Genomic DNA, 14,139 nt, shown 5'->3' on the forward strand with positions numbered 1-14,139 from the left:
ATATGCAGCCCTTAGTGCAGTGCCCAGACTGTCACTTAGGAAACATAAAAGGTGACAATTATTGAATTATATCAAAAATGGTAAATTAGTTACATTCTACAACGTTCACACACTTCATTCAACATGGAAACTTCACTACAAATATTCGGATTTAGGTTATGACATGTTCAATATGCCTGCCACCATTGGCAATCGTGTGGCTCTGCCAAATAATAAAATTGTGCAATACTCACTGTAATAAATGATGACTAACTGACAACCTAAGCTGCCGACAGGTGTTGTTGATATACCTCGATGTGGACAGCTGAAAATGTGTGCCCCGACCAGCACTCGAACCCGGGATCTCCTGCGTACATGGCAGACGCTCTATCCATCTGAGCCACCGAGGACACAGATGAATAGCGCGACTGCAGGGACTTATCCCTTGCACGCCTCCCGTGAGACTCACATTCCCAACTGTCCACAATTCTACATATGTATAGTATCTTATAGACATTTGCCTACCCACTCATTACTCATGCACGCTTTGGCGATTCCGGTAAGAGTTTGGGCAACCCGTGCGCATTTGCACAGACGAAGGTCAATGGCTGGGTAGCCTTTAACTATATATACGACAGTAACTTGTTCTCGAAAGAACAGTTACTGTTGGACATTGAGGTATATCAACAACACCTGTCGGCAGCTTAGGTTGTCAGTTAGTCATAATTTATTCCAGGGAAAAGCTGCATGGTCATCAACAGTAACTTTCAAAAATAAGAGCATAGTGAGTTTTTGATCGATTTCACATTCAACTGGCTTTGCTATGGGAAAATTCAGTGCGCTACAGAACATGTATTCAGCCACGTAACCCACTAAGTGTCTGGTGCACATCAGTGAAATTTATAATCGTGCTTGTTAGAAATATTAAGCTGCTGCAAATATTAAGCTGCCTAACCACACCCTCGGAAAACAGCAAAAACTTTTAGAAAGTCAATATTATATACGAAAACTTTGCTTTTCTTGTAGTTGTACTGCTGTATACTAATTTAAACCATGTGACACGAGCTATGCTTGGCCGATGAAAGCACGTCACAATCTTGATTGCGGTGCTTTGGAAGCTACCGTGATGTAATTGGTGGAATTCGTGTTCATACTTTCGTCATACAAAAATATGTAGTATACATGTTTCCACGCATCAAAGATCTTTCAGAAACGCTTTGATTTTTGCTAGGTTGAGATTCCTAAACTTCCAGAAAGTTCTAAACAGGTTTATAAACCCAAAACCATTAAAGGGATTGGTAAGGTTTACAGCTCCTAGGGAAACGATATCGTATTTTAACATGGGAAAATGTACTTCCACCCAGTGAACAGTTTTTCACCCTAAACAACGCGTTTCTAACTGTTAAATCCGAGAATTTTATCTTGTCTGGATATACACCCAGTTAACAAGGTTTAAGCCTTCCATAAGAACCGAAGTGCCTATTGAGAAGAAACTTGTGCACAGGTGGTACAGTAGTTTCATCAGAACAGCAGCAATGCTTTGCAGGAATATCATTGAAATAAATGGCTGAGAAGAGGCCCCATGTTAATAAATGTATTCAGGAATACAATCAAATTTGAAGTAATACATGAATTAAGCGGTGCAGCAAATTCCCATAACTGTTGTTGAAGTTGCTTTTAGCTACAGCCGACCATGTAGCAGATGGCTCAAATTCTGCACTAGGTGCTAGAGTTCGTTCTCTCTCCTCCCCCCCTCTCCCTCTCCCCCCCTCTCCCTCTCCCCCCCTCTCCCTCTCCCCCCCTCTCCCTCTCCCCCCCTCTCCCTCTCCCCCCCTCTCCCTCTCCCCCCCTCTCCCTCTCCCCCCCTCTCCCTTTCCCCCCCTCTCCCTCTCTCCCCCTCTCCCTCTCCCCCCCTCTCCCTCTCCCCCCCTCTCCCTCTCCCCCCCTCTCCCTCTCCCCCCTCTCCCTCTCCCCCCCTCTCCCTCTCCCCCCCTCTCCCTCTCCCCCCCTCTCCCTCTCCCCCCCTCTCCCTCTCCCCCTCTCTCCCTCTCTCTCCCCCCCTTCCCCAGCGCGCGCGCGCACACACACACACACACACACACACACACACACACACACACACACACACACACACACACACACACACACACTGCCTCTGACTGTGCCTTCCCCCAGTCAACAGTTCAAAATATTTTGTGGCACATTTTACACTAGTATCTCGATGTGGCTCAGAATGTGCTGCTAAAGAAGCCCCAAGATAGGTTACAATGCTGTGACTTTGCCTTCATTTTTGGCATGCATGGAAATGGTGACTTTTGGCTGGGAATATTCTTTGGATCGATAATGTATATTTTACTCTGCACCAGGCTGTGAATGCACAGAACTGTCACATATGGGGTTGTCCTCCCAAGTCTTGTGCAGGAACATCCACTGCACTCAGCTTACATGACTGTGGCATACTAGACCCTTCATTCTCAGTCATGGACCTGTTTGGTGTACAGTGACATCTGAACTTTATAAGGACCTTGTTATGCAATATGATTCCAACATTTCAAGAACACAGGTGTCTGCATAATTATATTGATGGGGTGGCATGATATGTCAGTTGTGTAGTGAATGATTGGTTTCATGAAACATTTGGTATGACCCACATTATATCTAGGCAGTTTCAAGATATGTGGCCTTCGAGATCCCCTGACATAAATTCATGTGACATGTGGATGTTGGGATCTGTGAAAAAGTATTCAGGATGTATCCAGATAACCCTGATCAGAAGGATACCATATGATAAGAATCAACCTGATTACAGTGGATATGCTGTTGGCAACTATTAACCAAGTCATGTCATGGATACACCATGTAGCAGTCATTAGACCATTTTGAACACGTAACTTCTGATCATATGCTAATAAACGTACCAGAACCACCATTATCGTTGGTCTGATCGTTTCTCGTCTTTTTTCCTCCACTGATACCTCATTCTCACTGCTTATAGCGCCATATTTTCACCTGGTGGCGGAAAGTGAAAAATTATTTTTCAGTGTACTCAGTGAGGATACAAGTAAATGAAGATCTTACAATGTTAAAGCATCCTGCAAAGTATAGAGCCCACACTGCAGCACCCAGAACACTGTCAGTTTAATTATAATCACGTAAAATGCCTTGGATCGACTTCTTGTTATGGAAACAGGGTGCTGTGCAAACAATTTTACCCTCAGTAAATTCATAATAAAGTTGCTATGACGTTTTGCAGAGATACTACACTCGTTCTATGACTGCTACTCAGCAGGGGTTTTTATCATCAGCTTGTGTTTATTATTGTTAATTACAGTGTAAGAATTATGGTGACTTCTGTCAGTGTCTTTTACAATATGCTGTGTGTGCCACATCTATAACCATTCAAGCCAGCCTGAATGGACTTATTATTCTCCACGAGTTCTGTCTGCAGCTCGTGGTCTAGTTGCTAGCATTGGTGCTTCTGGATAATGGGGTCCCAGGTTCGATTCCTGGCTGGGTTGGGCTTTCTCTGTCCAGTGACTGGGTGTTTGCGTTGTCCTAATTATGTCGTCGTCGTCATCATTATTGTTCATGACAGTGGCTACATTGGACTGTGTAAAAAAATTGAATGTGTAAAAATTGGGACTTCGTACAGGTGCTGATGACCATGCAGTTGAGCGCCCCACAAACGAATAATCATAATCATAATCAACCCAAATCACCATCATAATCCATGAGTTCTGAAAGTAAGAGAACCGTACTTCAATGTATGTTTTGGATAAATGATTTATGACGGTCTGGGTGACTAATATTCATTAAGATTGCATGATGGAAATTGGTGATACAGATTCAGAAATTAGTGGTGGTGGTGGTGGTGGTGGTGGTGGTGGTGGTCGTGGTGGTCGTTGTGGTTGTGGTTGTGGTAGTAGTGGTTGTGGTGGAAATGATAATGATACGACTATGTCCTCTGTTATCATGATTCCTACTTTTATGGTAGGGGAAACTCAAATGGAGAAATGCTTGACCCAAGCAATGTTTGTGCTAGACAATGTAACATTGCTTTGCAGATTCCTGCCCTGTGACTTAGTGTTAATGTGTTCAGTAGAAATAGAGACATTGCACAAGAAATCAGGTGTGCTTTTCCCTCAAAGTATTTTAGATGCGAGTCAACAGTGATGAAACAAAATCTTGATAATATAAAAATGTTCAAAAAAACATACCTTCTTTGCAGGATATTGATATTTCTGAGATAAAAGCTTTAGTAGGCTTGCTTGTATTCACAGCAGTCTCCAACCCTGGCATCAAATGCATCTTTCCTTAGTAATATTTTCACGGTGGTGTAAGAAACGACCTGCCTGGGTAGCCAAGAGAACTATTGCCCTGCTTCCTGGTTTTGTGTAGGCGCGCCAACCCCATATCAAATCCGCCCAGTGGATTAACAACAAAGGGCCAGTGTGCTGGCTAGCTTGGATGTGGGTTTTAGGCAGTTTTCCACATCCCACTAGATGAATACTGGGCTGGTCCCCATGTTCCACCTCAGTTACACAGCTTGCAAACACTTGCAGACATTCGCAGTCTCCCATGGATTACACTGGACGCAGACAGTTTCAGTATATTAATTCTGTCCTGGGGTGGGGGGTGTAGTCTTTGGGAGTGGCAATCCCATTGTAATACTAGCCTACATATGCAACGGCACTTCGCAACCAGTTTCAGCTGAAAGACCGACTAAAGGTGGCGAAGTCCCATTAATCTCCCAACCTGAGTAGTTGTTGGATAGAGGGGTACAGGAGTAGATAGATAGAATGTAAGAAACGATTTTTGTTCATAATGACAGATCTTTGGTTTGAGAATCGAGAGGAGGAGGACTAGAGTAGAGGTGACAGCTATAGTGCCAAAAATTTTATCAAATGTGGTGCAAACCATCAGCAGTGTCACTGTCCAAGCTGTAGTATGTGTGTTGATAAAATACATGCGCACTTCCATCATCACTGCATGAATAGTTCATGAATGTACCTGCCACAAAAAATGTTGTGCGGTAAAGATTAAGGATATGACACAAGTACCCAGTATGTACACAATGTTTACGTGGAGGTCTCTAAAACAATTGATAAGTAATTAACATCAAAATTTATGTATTGTTGAAGTTTTCCAGATATTCTGTTTCTTATTCTCGTTTGTTTATGGTTGACTGGCACAGCATAAAATTCTAATTGTAAGTTTTATTTCTACTAATTTGAGAAATAGAAAAGTATTTGTTTGAAGCCTTACTTGTATATTTTTTTATTTCTTTCTTCATTATGTACATTCTGTTACCTCACTTCGATATGTATGAAAATACATGCTGTAACTAATTGAGTTAAAAAAAGTTACAATATTTAGTGATTCAGTTGTCAACTTCTGGAATCTGACACACACCATGAAACCAGTTACATTAAAAAAATCGTGTGATCCCAGTTAAGAGTTTAAAAACACTCGAAATTTACCAGATACCACGCCAAACAAAACTATATACCCAACAAAATGCAAAACAGTCAAAAGTTAGTCAGAACAAAAGAAAACAAGGCACAATGCACACCTTCAGTACTTCGTAATCTTTCATGTCCAACATGATGCACATACTGGGGACCTGAAAGTCATGACAGTTCTGTTCTGGGTTAAAGGGTTTGTGGCAGGTGGAATAATGGGACCCAGATACTATGGGGGTAGCTCATCCATCAGCTGTTATCAGTGCCACTCAATATGTAGCATCAGCCTGCAATGTTTAATAGGAGATAATGTGGCAATTTATGTGTGTCCTTCAGTCAACGGTGTTCTGCAATGCCAGGTGACCAGACGTTGGGAAGATGTAAAATTTTTCAAAAAGGCTCACTGCAAATATTCTTTTCAGACAGTATCTCCAGTTGTGCAAGGCTTCATATGAGTTGCAGTGCCAAAAATACAGTCGTGGATTAAAACCATCTGCAGGTGTGTCATTTACATTCATTCATCAGTATGCAAATTTTTTTCCCTTCATTGATGTGACATCGATTCTTGTTCATGAGCAGTCATTACCACCTGATTAACATCCATACTAGATACCTAATCAAAACATTGAAGCCTGCACTAGTTCTTGACTCATGGGGAATCAAACGAAACATCTGTTTACGAGGTGAATTAATTTATCATTTCCAAAGGTGAAAGTGTTTGCAAAATGAAACATTTAAAAATTATTTCTTTTAATCAAATCTTAATTACCTTGAACTCAAGAACCTTGAATTAAAATGTGTAACATACATTTTTAATACATTTAATAAATTGGTATAACATTGTATTTTTAAAATATTGTAATACGTGAAAGTGAATTATTTTAATTCTTATCTAAAAATTTCAGATCAAATTGTCAGTGACTCGCATTAACCATTATTGAATTCCCTCTTGTGATTTTCGTTTTAAACCACTTTTACTTCTTCAATTCCTTCCTTCTTGTGGAATATTATAATTTTAAATCACTGAGAGTTACTGAAAAAGTAATTTTGTATGTACTTTTATGACTTGCAGCTTATAGTACTGGATTTATGGACACTCAAATATTGTTTCTTTGTTGTATGTATATCAATATTTAACATTCTCCTCCTCATTCTTCAGATTGACTCAGAGTACTGGTGGAAGCTGTGGCGTATCGTGTGAAGAAAATTGTCACCATAGACTGGTCCACGATGAGTTGGTGATAGACATGGAAAAGTCAACACACGAGTTTGGTACCGATACAGAAGATGGGGTTATTCATAAAGAATGCTCAGTTGCCACCCGATATGACTGTAGTATGAGGAAAAAGGAATTACGTGTATATAGCTGTAATTTCTGCCAACAGAGCTTTCCTTCAAAATACAGACTCATAATGCACGTGTTTATGCACATTGATGGCACACAACCACCTTCGTATGTTTGTGAGTGGTGTGGTGAGGTGTTTCACAGTAATGTTAGTTTGAAAAAACATTTGAGAATGAGTGAGAATTATCAAAATTTGACTGTTGGCAACCATGGAAAATACGGCTTTAGTGATGAGCATCAAAGCATTATCTTCTTGGATAGTGAGCCAGAAGTTTCTGTTGCAGAACATAATGAGCAATCTTCATATGAGGAAACTTGGAAAGCTTCAAAGAAGTCCTCTAATGACATGAGTAACGTACATATGAGAAATAATGCAGAGAAAACAAGTCATTATGGAACTTTATCAACAGCTGTTAATATCAGTGCCCAGGCTAATCTGCTTACTGCAAAAAGAACCGACAAATGTGGTATTTGTGGCAAATTGTTTGCTAGGTCAGGTGATCTCAAAAGACACGTCTTCATACACACCGGGAAAAGACCTCACAAATGTGATATTTGTGGGAAATCTTTCGCTTTGTCGAGTAGTCTCAATAAACACGTATTAATTCACACTGGAAAGAAACCTCACAAATGTGAGATTTGTGACAAATCGTTTGCCCAGTCAAGTCATCTCAAGACTCATATTCTAATTCACACTGGAAAGAAACCTCACAATTGTGAGATTTGTGGGAAATCTTTTGCTTTGTTTAGCAATCTCAATAAACATGTATTAATTCATTCTGGAAAGAAACCTCACAAATGTGAGATTTGTGACAAATCGTTTGCCCAGTCAGGTCATCTAAAGAAACATATATTAATTCACACTGGAAAGAAACCTCACAAATGTGAGATTTGTGGGAAATCATTTACTGTGTCAGGCGATCTCAAGAAACATGGATTAATTCACACTGGAAAGAAACCTCATAAGTGTGATATTTGTGACAAATCGTTTGCCCAGTCAGGTCATCTCAAGACTCACACATTAATTCACACCGGAAAGAAACCTCACAAATGTGAGGTGTGCGGGAAATGTTTTACTTTATCAAGCAGTCTCAAGAGTCATACATTAATTCACACTGGAAAGAAACCTCACAAATGTGAGATTTGTGGAAAATCTTTTACTATGTTGGCCAATCTCAAGCAACACGTATTAATTCACACTAGAATGAAACCTCACAAATGTGAGGTTTGTGACAAATCGTTTGCCCAGTCAGGTCATCTCAAGACTCACACATTAATTCACAGTGGAAAGAAACCTCACAAATGTGAGATTTGTGAGAAATCTTTTACTATCTTATGTGATCTCAAGAAACACACTTTAATTCACAGTGGAAAGAAACCTCACAAATGTGAGAATTGTGACAAATCGTTTACCCAGTCATGTCATCTCAAAAGACATTTGTTAATTCACACTGGAATGAAACCTCACAAATGTGAGATTTGTGGGAAAGCTTTTGCTAGGTCAGGCGATCTCAAGACACACATTCATACACATCAGAGAAAGGTCACACAAATGTGATACTTGTGGCAAATCATTTGCTAGATCAGGTGATCTCAAGACACATGCATTGGAACCCATTGGATGAGGACCTCACAAATGTGATATCTGTGACAAAAGTTTCACTCAAATGGATTTTCTCAATACACATAAATTACTTCACATCAGAAAGAAACTACAAGTAGTTGTTAGTTTACGCAAATAGGTTTTCCTGGTTGGTTCCCTCAAGGCCTATAAAGTAATGGATGTAGCATGGGGATAGTAAATTGTAATGCCTGTGAAATATCATTAAATGTGGTATAATCGTGAAAAAACGTGCAGTGTGTACTATAGAGTGGTAACAGATAATTTGACAATATAAAAATCCATATCTGCAGCTTGAGATGTCAAGAAATTCTATAATTAAATAATCCAAAAACATGAATCAAATGTCTTTTTGTCATTAACACTGCTACTTTTTCCCATCAATCTTGACACAAGAAGATTGTGAATTGTGATAAATTCTTACCTTTGTCAGTAATCGTAAGTACCATACAATATTCAGTATAAGGCCAAGGAAACGTGATGACTTGTTGCTTATTATTCCAAACATAGTCATAATGTAATACTTGTAACTCTGCATTTTAGAAACAGTGACAGCAAAAGTATATTAATAGCACTTCCTTCACTCAGGTTAGTAAACTCAACACTGGAGAAACGTGATTATGGCAATTATTTTACTAAGCTATGTTTTCTCGAGAGAATTGCTGTATGTGTCATTAATAGTGTGTACATTTATGTTCTGTTAGTACTAATCCTGCATTAGTAAACGTAACAACAAATATAGCAACCTGCTCACTAGCATGTTTGTCCACCTTTGGAACACAATACATCGACAGTTCTACATGATGTGGACTTGACATATCGTTTACATGTTTCTGGATATATGTAGCAAGGTTGTATTCCACACGTTCAGATCATCTAAATGGTGTGGTTGAGACATCAGTGTTAGTTGCCATGCTATTCAGACCACTGTGGAACCCTTCTGCACATGTGACACGGACAGTTGTCCTGCTGAAAGATTCCTTCACCATGGGACAGCACATCAGGAATGAAAGAATCTATGCAGTTGCAATAAAGGTCACATAGTCTGCAACTTTCACATTTCCTTAAATTACTACCAGATGTCCCAAAGGAGCCCAAGTGACATCCCATGTCATTCACCTAGATAATAGTATATCTGGAAGTGACAACTGACCTGATGTGACAGGAAATGTCACCCATCCTGTTAGTTGACATTTGCATTGACCTTCATTCCAGCCTCCATGATCACTTGCCCACTGCAGTTGCAATTGAAAATTTTGGTGGATGGGTATGGAAACATACAGTGACCATATGTTGCAGAGCCACACGTTGAAGAATGTACATTGAATTTTGAGTTCAAAAACTAGTATTGCTGCTCCAGCGTTGTTAACCATCATTGGATATTGCCACATGTCCAGCTTTACAGAGCAGCAAGCCTCTGATCTCCATGATTTGTGATGGTGTAGATGTATTACAACTTTTCATAAGGTTATAGATTTATCACCTTTCATCCACTTTCCACAGATGTTCACAACAGTAGCATAGATCCATCCTACCAGCTTCATCACTTTTGAGGTGCTAGTTCCCAGCTGCAATGCGACTGTAACTTGCCCTTTGCTGAAGTCCTTATGTCTTTGGATTTATATGTTTGCAACCCATCTGTTTGGTAGAATAATTCCTTGTTAATCTCTGGTCTGCTTATAGACCCATATTCTACTTACTGCATCATGTGCATTCAACATGATGGCAGCATTTAATAATGTATAAGTTCTACACAAAATGAAATAGGTATTTGTATACACAACAACAACACTTGGGACAGCTCAGAATGCGAGTACTAAATATTTCTTGTGCTATATTCAAAGATGTTTCTACTGTGGATATTTTTCTTAATTTGTGTAAATAAACATGAGGTTTTTGGAAATGTGTACTTTTGCTTCATTTTTTATTTCAGAATGATTGTTTTTATTTTTGATGTCCTACCTATCTGTTATTGGTGAAAGTGGTTTAGTATATCACATCATATGCATAACAACTGGAGATAGTTAAAACTAAGTGATTGGCACTGTTCTGTTTTGCTACACTTTACCTATGACACTTCATAGTGATATGATTAGATTTCCTTCTTTCTCATGATAGGACATCTGCAACTGCTGTATAGATTATTCATAATGGGCAACATCCACATACATTTGTATTAAATATTATTTTCCAATAAAAGGAAAGAAAAACTGCCCTTCTGCACAATAGCCTTATATTCAGATGAATCTGACAATACACTACTAAGTGTGGCGACTATACATATTATGAATATCTAAGAAACAGTAAAATTTGTAGTAACATGTTAAAAAAGGTACACAATATGGACTGAATATCTATATGCATCAGCTAAAGATGGGTCATATAGCATTTCTCTGGTACACGAGATGTAAGCAGTGGTAGAGTGGAAAACCACCCAAAGAACTGAGTCTACATAAACACTGTACATACCCATAAATTAAAGAGTGTAACTGCACCTATTTAAATAATAACCAAAGCTAATCACGACAGAATAAACTATTGCACAAGAATTTTCAAGTACAAGTCAGTTGTAGGATGAGGATCTAGAAGTACATGGAAATCAAGCACATTGTATAAAGAAACAACAATGGAGAGGGCTTTGAAACAACTGACAGGTGTTTACATCAGAACTTTAGCCCTAAAGCCACTAACAGACTGAGAGGCATAGTGCTGGAGAATAGGATGGAAGGGCACCTCTGATCAGACTGAAAGCTGGTTGCCAAGAGTTAGCCAAATTGATCCCAGCTGTGCCCTATGGCCCTATGTGACCATTAACAGCTGTCTGATTGGTTGCTGGATAGTTTTCTAGAAGCTTTTCCTCACAAGTGATGCTTCTTGGAAGTGTCATCCCATGAGCATCCTCACTGTCAGAATGGTATGAAAGTGAACAAGGCATATACAGTGTTAACTGGTACAGAACCTGCCCCTGCCTAGCCCCAGGTCTGCAGTGAAACATATTTCATAAAGTGTTTCCCACTCAGTCTGTCAGTCTACCATGCACTCTTCACTCCCCCTTCAGAGCAGCAGGCTAATTATTTAAAAATTACAAAAGTAATAGTTTAGTGTTTGAAAATTCTCCTTTGGATGGGTAGCTCTTGCTAAGGGATGCAACATTCTAATAGCGGAAACAAAGAATTTCTAAAATGTAGTAAAAAAGTGGACAGGAATAGGAAACTCAGAAGTATTTAAGAAGTTGCAGATAATAGTACAATAATTTACGGGTCAAATTGGCAACATATTCAACCAACTGAGATGATGCACTGGTACAGTGGTGTGGTAGTGCAGAGGCGACAGGTGGGCCGACCATATACTGAGCCAGCAGGGACAGCACGAGGGCTGTCAAGATGCATCAGCTGGGCAGTGGCTAGGTTGCTGCAATGGTGATGCCTGTGGGGAGTAATGGAGTATTGTGGTTGGGAATGACATCATTGGGGCCAAATGTTGTTACCAGTTGTGAAGGTCTAGCATCGCAGATCATGAGAGACTGTAACACTGCATCAAAGGGGTGCATCAGCGAAGGCTGGCTGGGTATTTCAATACAAAAGGAGGTTTTGATAAGATTTATTACTTTTCCTATAATGTCTGCAGTTTGTAGTATAAAAGTCAAAATTACAAAGTTATTGAAGGATACATTACAAACTGATTATATATTCACAATAAACTAATATCATTAAGACAACTGTAACACTATCATTGTTTTGTTAAGTCTTGTTTCATGCACTTAATTGATACTGATCGTTAAATCGTACGTCATTGGTTTGGCCCTTAACTAAGTGGAATGTAATGCTCTCCCATGCAACGAAATACGCAAAATGACAAAATTATACAATAGAAACATACTAATACATATTGGCATCCCATCTCCTAATGCTTAGTCGTAAACGAGAGTCATAACTGACCTGCACCAGGATCCAAAATCCACTAAAGTATAAAATTACGCAACAGAACAGATTCAGAGGCATGGTAGTAGGGACAGGAATAACAGGGAAGGGTTAAGAAAATAACTGCAATGATATGTGACTACAGAATTTCTCAAGCAGTACAGGATGACTGTTTGTCATGCATTAGCAGTAGTGTAAGAAGGCATGTCATTGAGCAGTTGTCTCTATTCCTCCTTGCTTACTGAGAATGAGAACCAATGACTACATGCATTTTTTAGCAGATAACCAGGGTAAAAGAGGCTAGCAGAATCTTCATTATCACCTGCCAGCAACAGAGGATTGTCTAACAGAAAACTGGTACAACCATGGATCCATGCATACATTTATTCATTTCTGTGGTGTTGTATCAGAATTATGTCCATTTGGACATTTACCATTTGTAATAAGGGTAACTACAACCAAGTTTTGTGGGAATAACTCGTTTGAATTGTGCCTACACATTTGAATAGAGTTAGATCCAGTAGAGGCGCAACTACAATTAAGAAATAATACTATATTACTTGGCCAGAGTAACTGTCGCAGTGACAAGAGCAGTTAGCCCATCACCGTGTAATTAGAACAATCAATGCATCTGCCCTTCGTTGCAGAACCGTAAGTAATTCTTATTCATCCATATGAAAGTGATGCTGCTACTGTTGTTTGAAAATTGATTGGCTCTTAACTTCATTTAGAACTGTGCATAATTAAACATTACCTTTCACAAACCGTTGCTGGGAAACTACATTTGACGCATTCTGTGTCTTAAGTGCCTTTCAGGTATCATTGTTTGGTAATGAATTTAAGTCATTTGTGCAACACAAGTAGTATATAATTCTACATCTACATCTACATCTATACTCCGCGAGCCACCTTACGGTGTGTGGCGGAGGGTACTTATTGTACCACTATCTGATCCCCCCTTCCCTGTTCCATTCACGAATTGTGCGTGGGAAGAACGACTGCTTGTAAGTCTCCGTATTTGCTCTAATTTCTCGGATCTTTTCGTTGTGATCATTACGCGAGATATATGTGGGCCGTAGTAATATGTTGCCCATCTCTTCCCGGAATGTGCTCTCTCGTAATTTCGATAATAAACCTCTCCGTATTGCGTAACGCCTTTCTAGAAGTGTCCGCCACTGGAGCTTGTTCAGCATCTCTGTAACGCTCTCGCGCTGACTAAATGTCCCCATGACGAATCGCGCTGCTTTTCGCTGGATCATGTCTATCTCTTCTATTAATCCAACCTGGTAAGGTTCCCATACTGATGAGCAATACTCAAGAATCGGACGAACAAGCGTTTTGTAAGCTACTTCTTTCGTCGATGAGTCACATTTTCTTCCTATGAATCTCAGCCTGGCGCCTGCTTTTCCCACTATTTGTTTTATGTGATCATTCCACTTCAGATCGCTCCGGATAGTAACTCCTAAGTATTTTACGGTCGTTACCGCTTCCAATGATTTACCACCTATGGCATAATCGTACTGGAATGGATTTCTGCCCCTATGTATGCGCATTATATTACATCTATCTACGTTTAGGGATAGCTGCCAGCTGTCGCACCATGCATTAATCCTCTGCAGGTCCTCCTGGAGTACGTACGAGTCTTCTGATGTTGCTACTTTCTTGTAGACAACCGTGTCATCTGCAAATAGCCTCACGGAGCTACCGATGTTGTCAACTAAGTCATTTATGTATATTGTAAACAATAAAGGTCCTATCACGCTTCCCTGCGGTACTCCCGAAATTACCTCTACATCTGCAGATTTTGAACCG

The 14,139-nt window shown here is 39.8% G+C and overlaps 1 protein-coding gene across 5 annotated transcripts in view; it reads left to right on the forward strand.

Moving 5' to 3' along the window:
- The window catches only part of LOC126427400 (zinc finger protein 708-like), a 181,102-nt gene extending 170,809 nt beyond the window's left edge, over positions 1–10,293 (forward strand). For 3 of the 5 annotated variants that reach the window (XM_050089753.1, XM_050089756.1, XM_050089755.1), the window contains one exon: positions 6,601–10,293. In XM_050089753.1, coding sequence (XP_049945710.1) covers positions 6,601–8,344 — 1,744 coding nt within the window. In that variant the 3' untranslated portion in view covers positions 8,345–10,293. The remainder of the gene's footprint in view (positions 1–6,600) is intronic. The other 2 variants (XM_050089760.1, XM_050089761.1) reach the window with 1 other exon arrangement.
- The last annotated feature ends 3,846 nt before the right edge of the window (positions 10,294–14,139 follow it).

The sequence above is a fragment of the Schistocerca serialis genome, chromosome 11 (genome assembly GCF_023864345.2).
Source record: "Schistocerca serialis cubense isolate TAMUIC-IGC-003099 chromosome 11, iqSchSeri2.2, whole genome shotgun sequence".
NCBI classification, from domain to species: Eukaryota; Metazoa; Arthropoda; class Insecta; order Orthoptera; family Acrididae; genus Schistocerca; species Schistocerca serialis.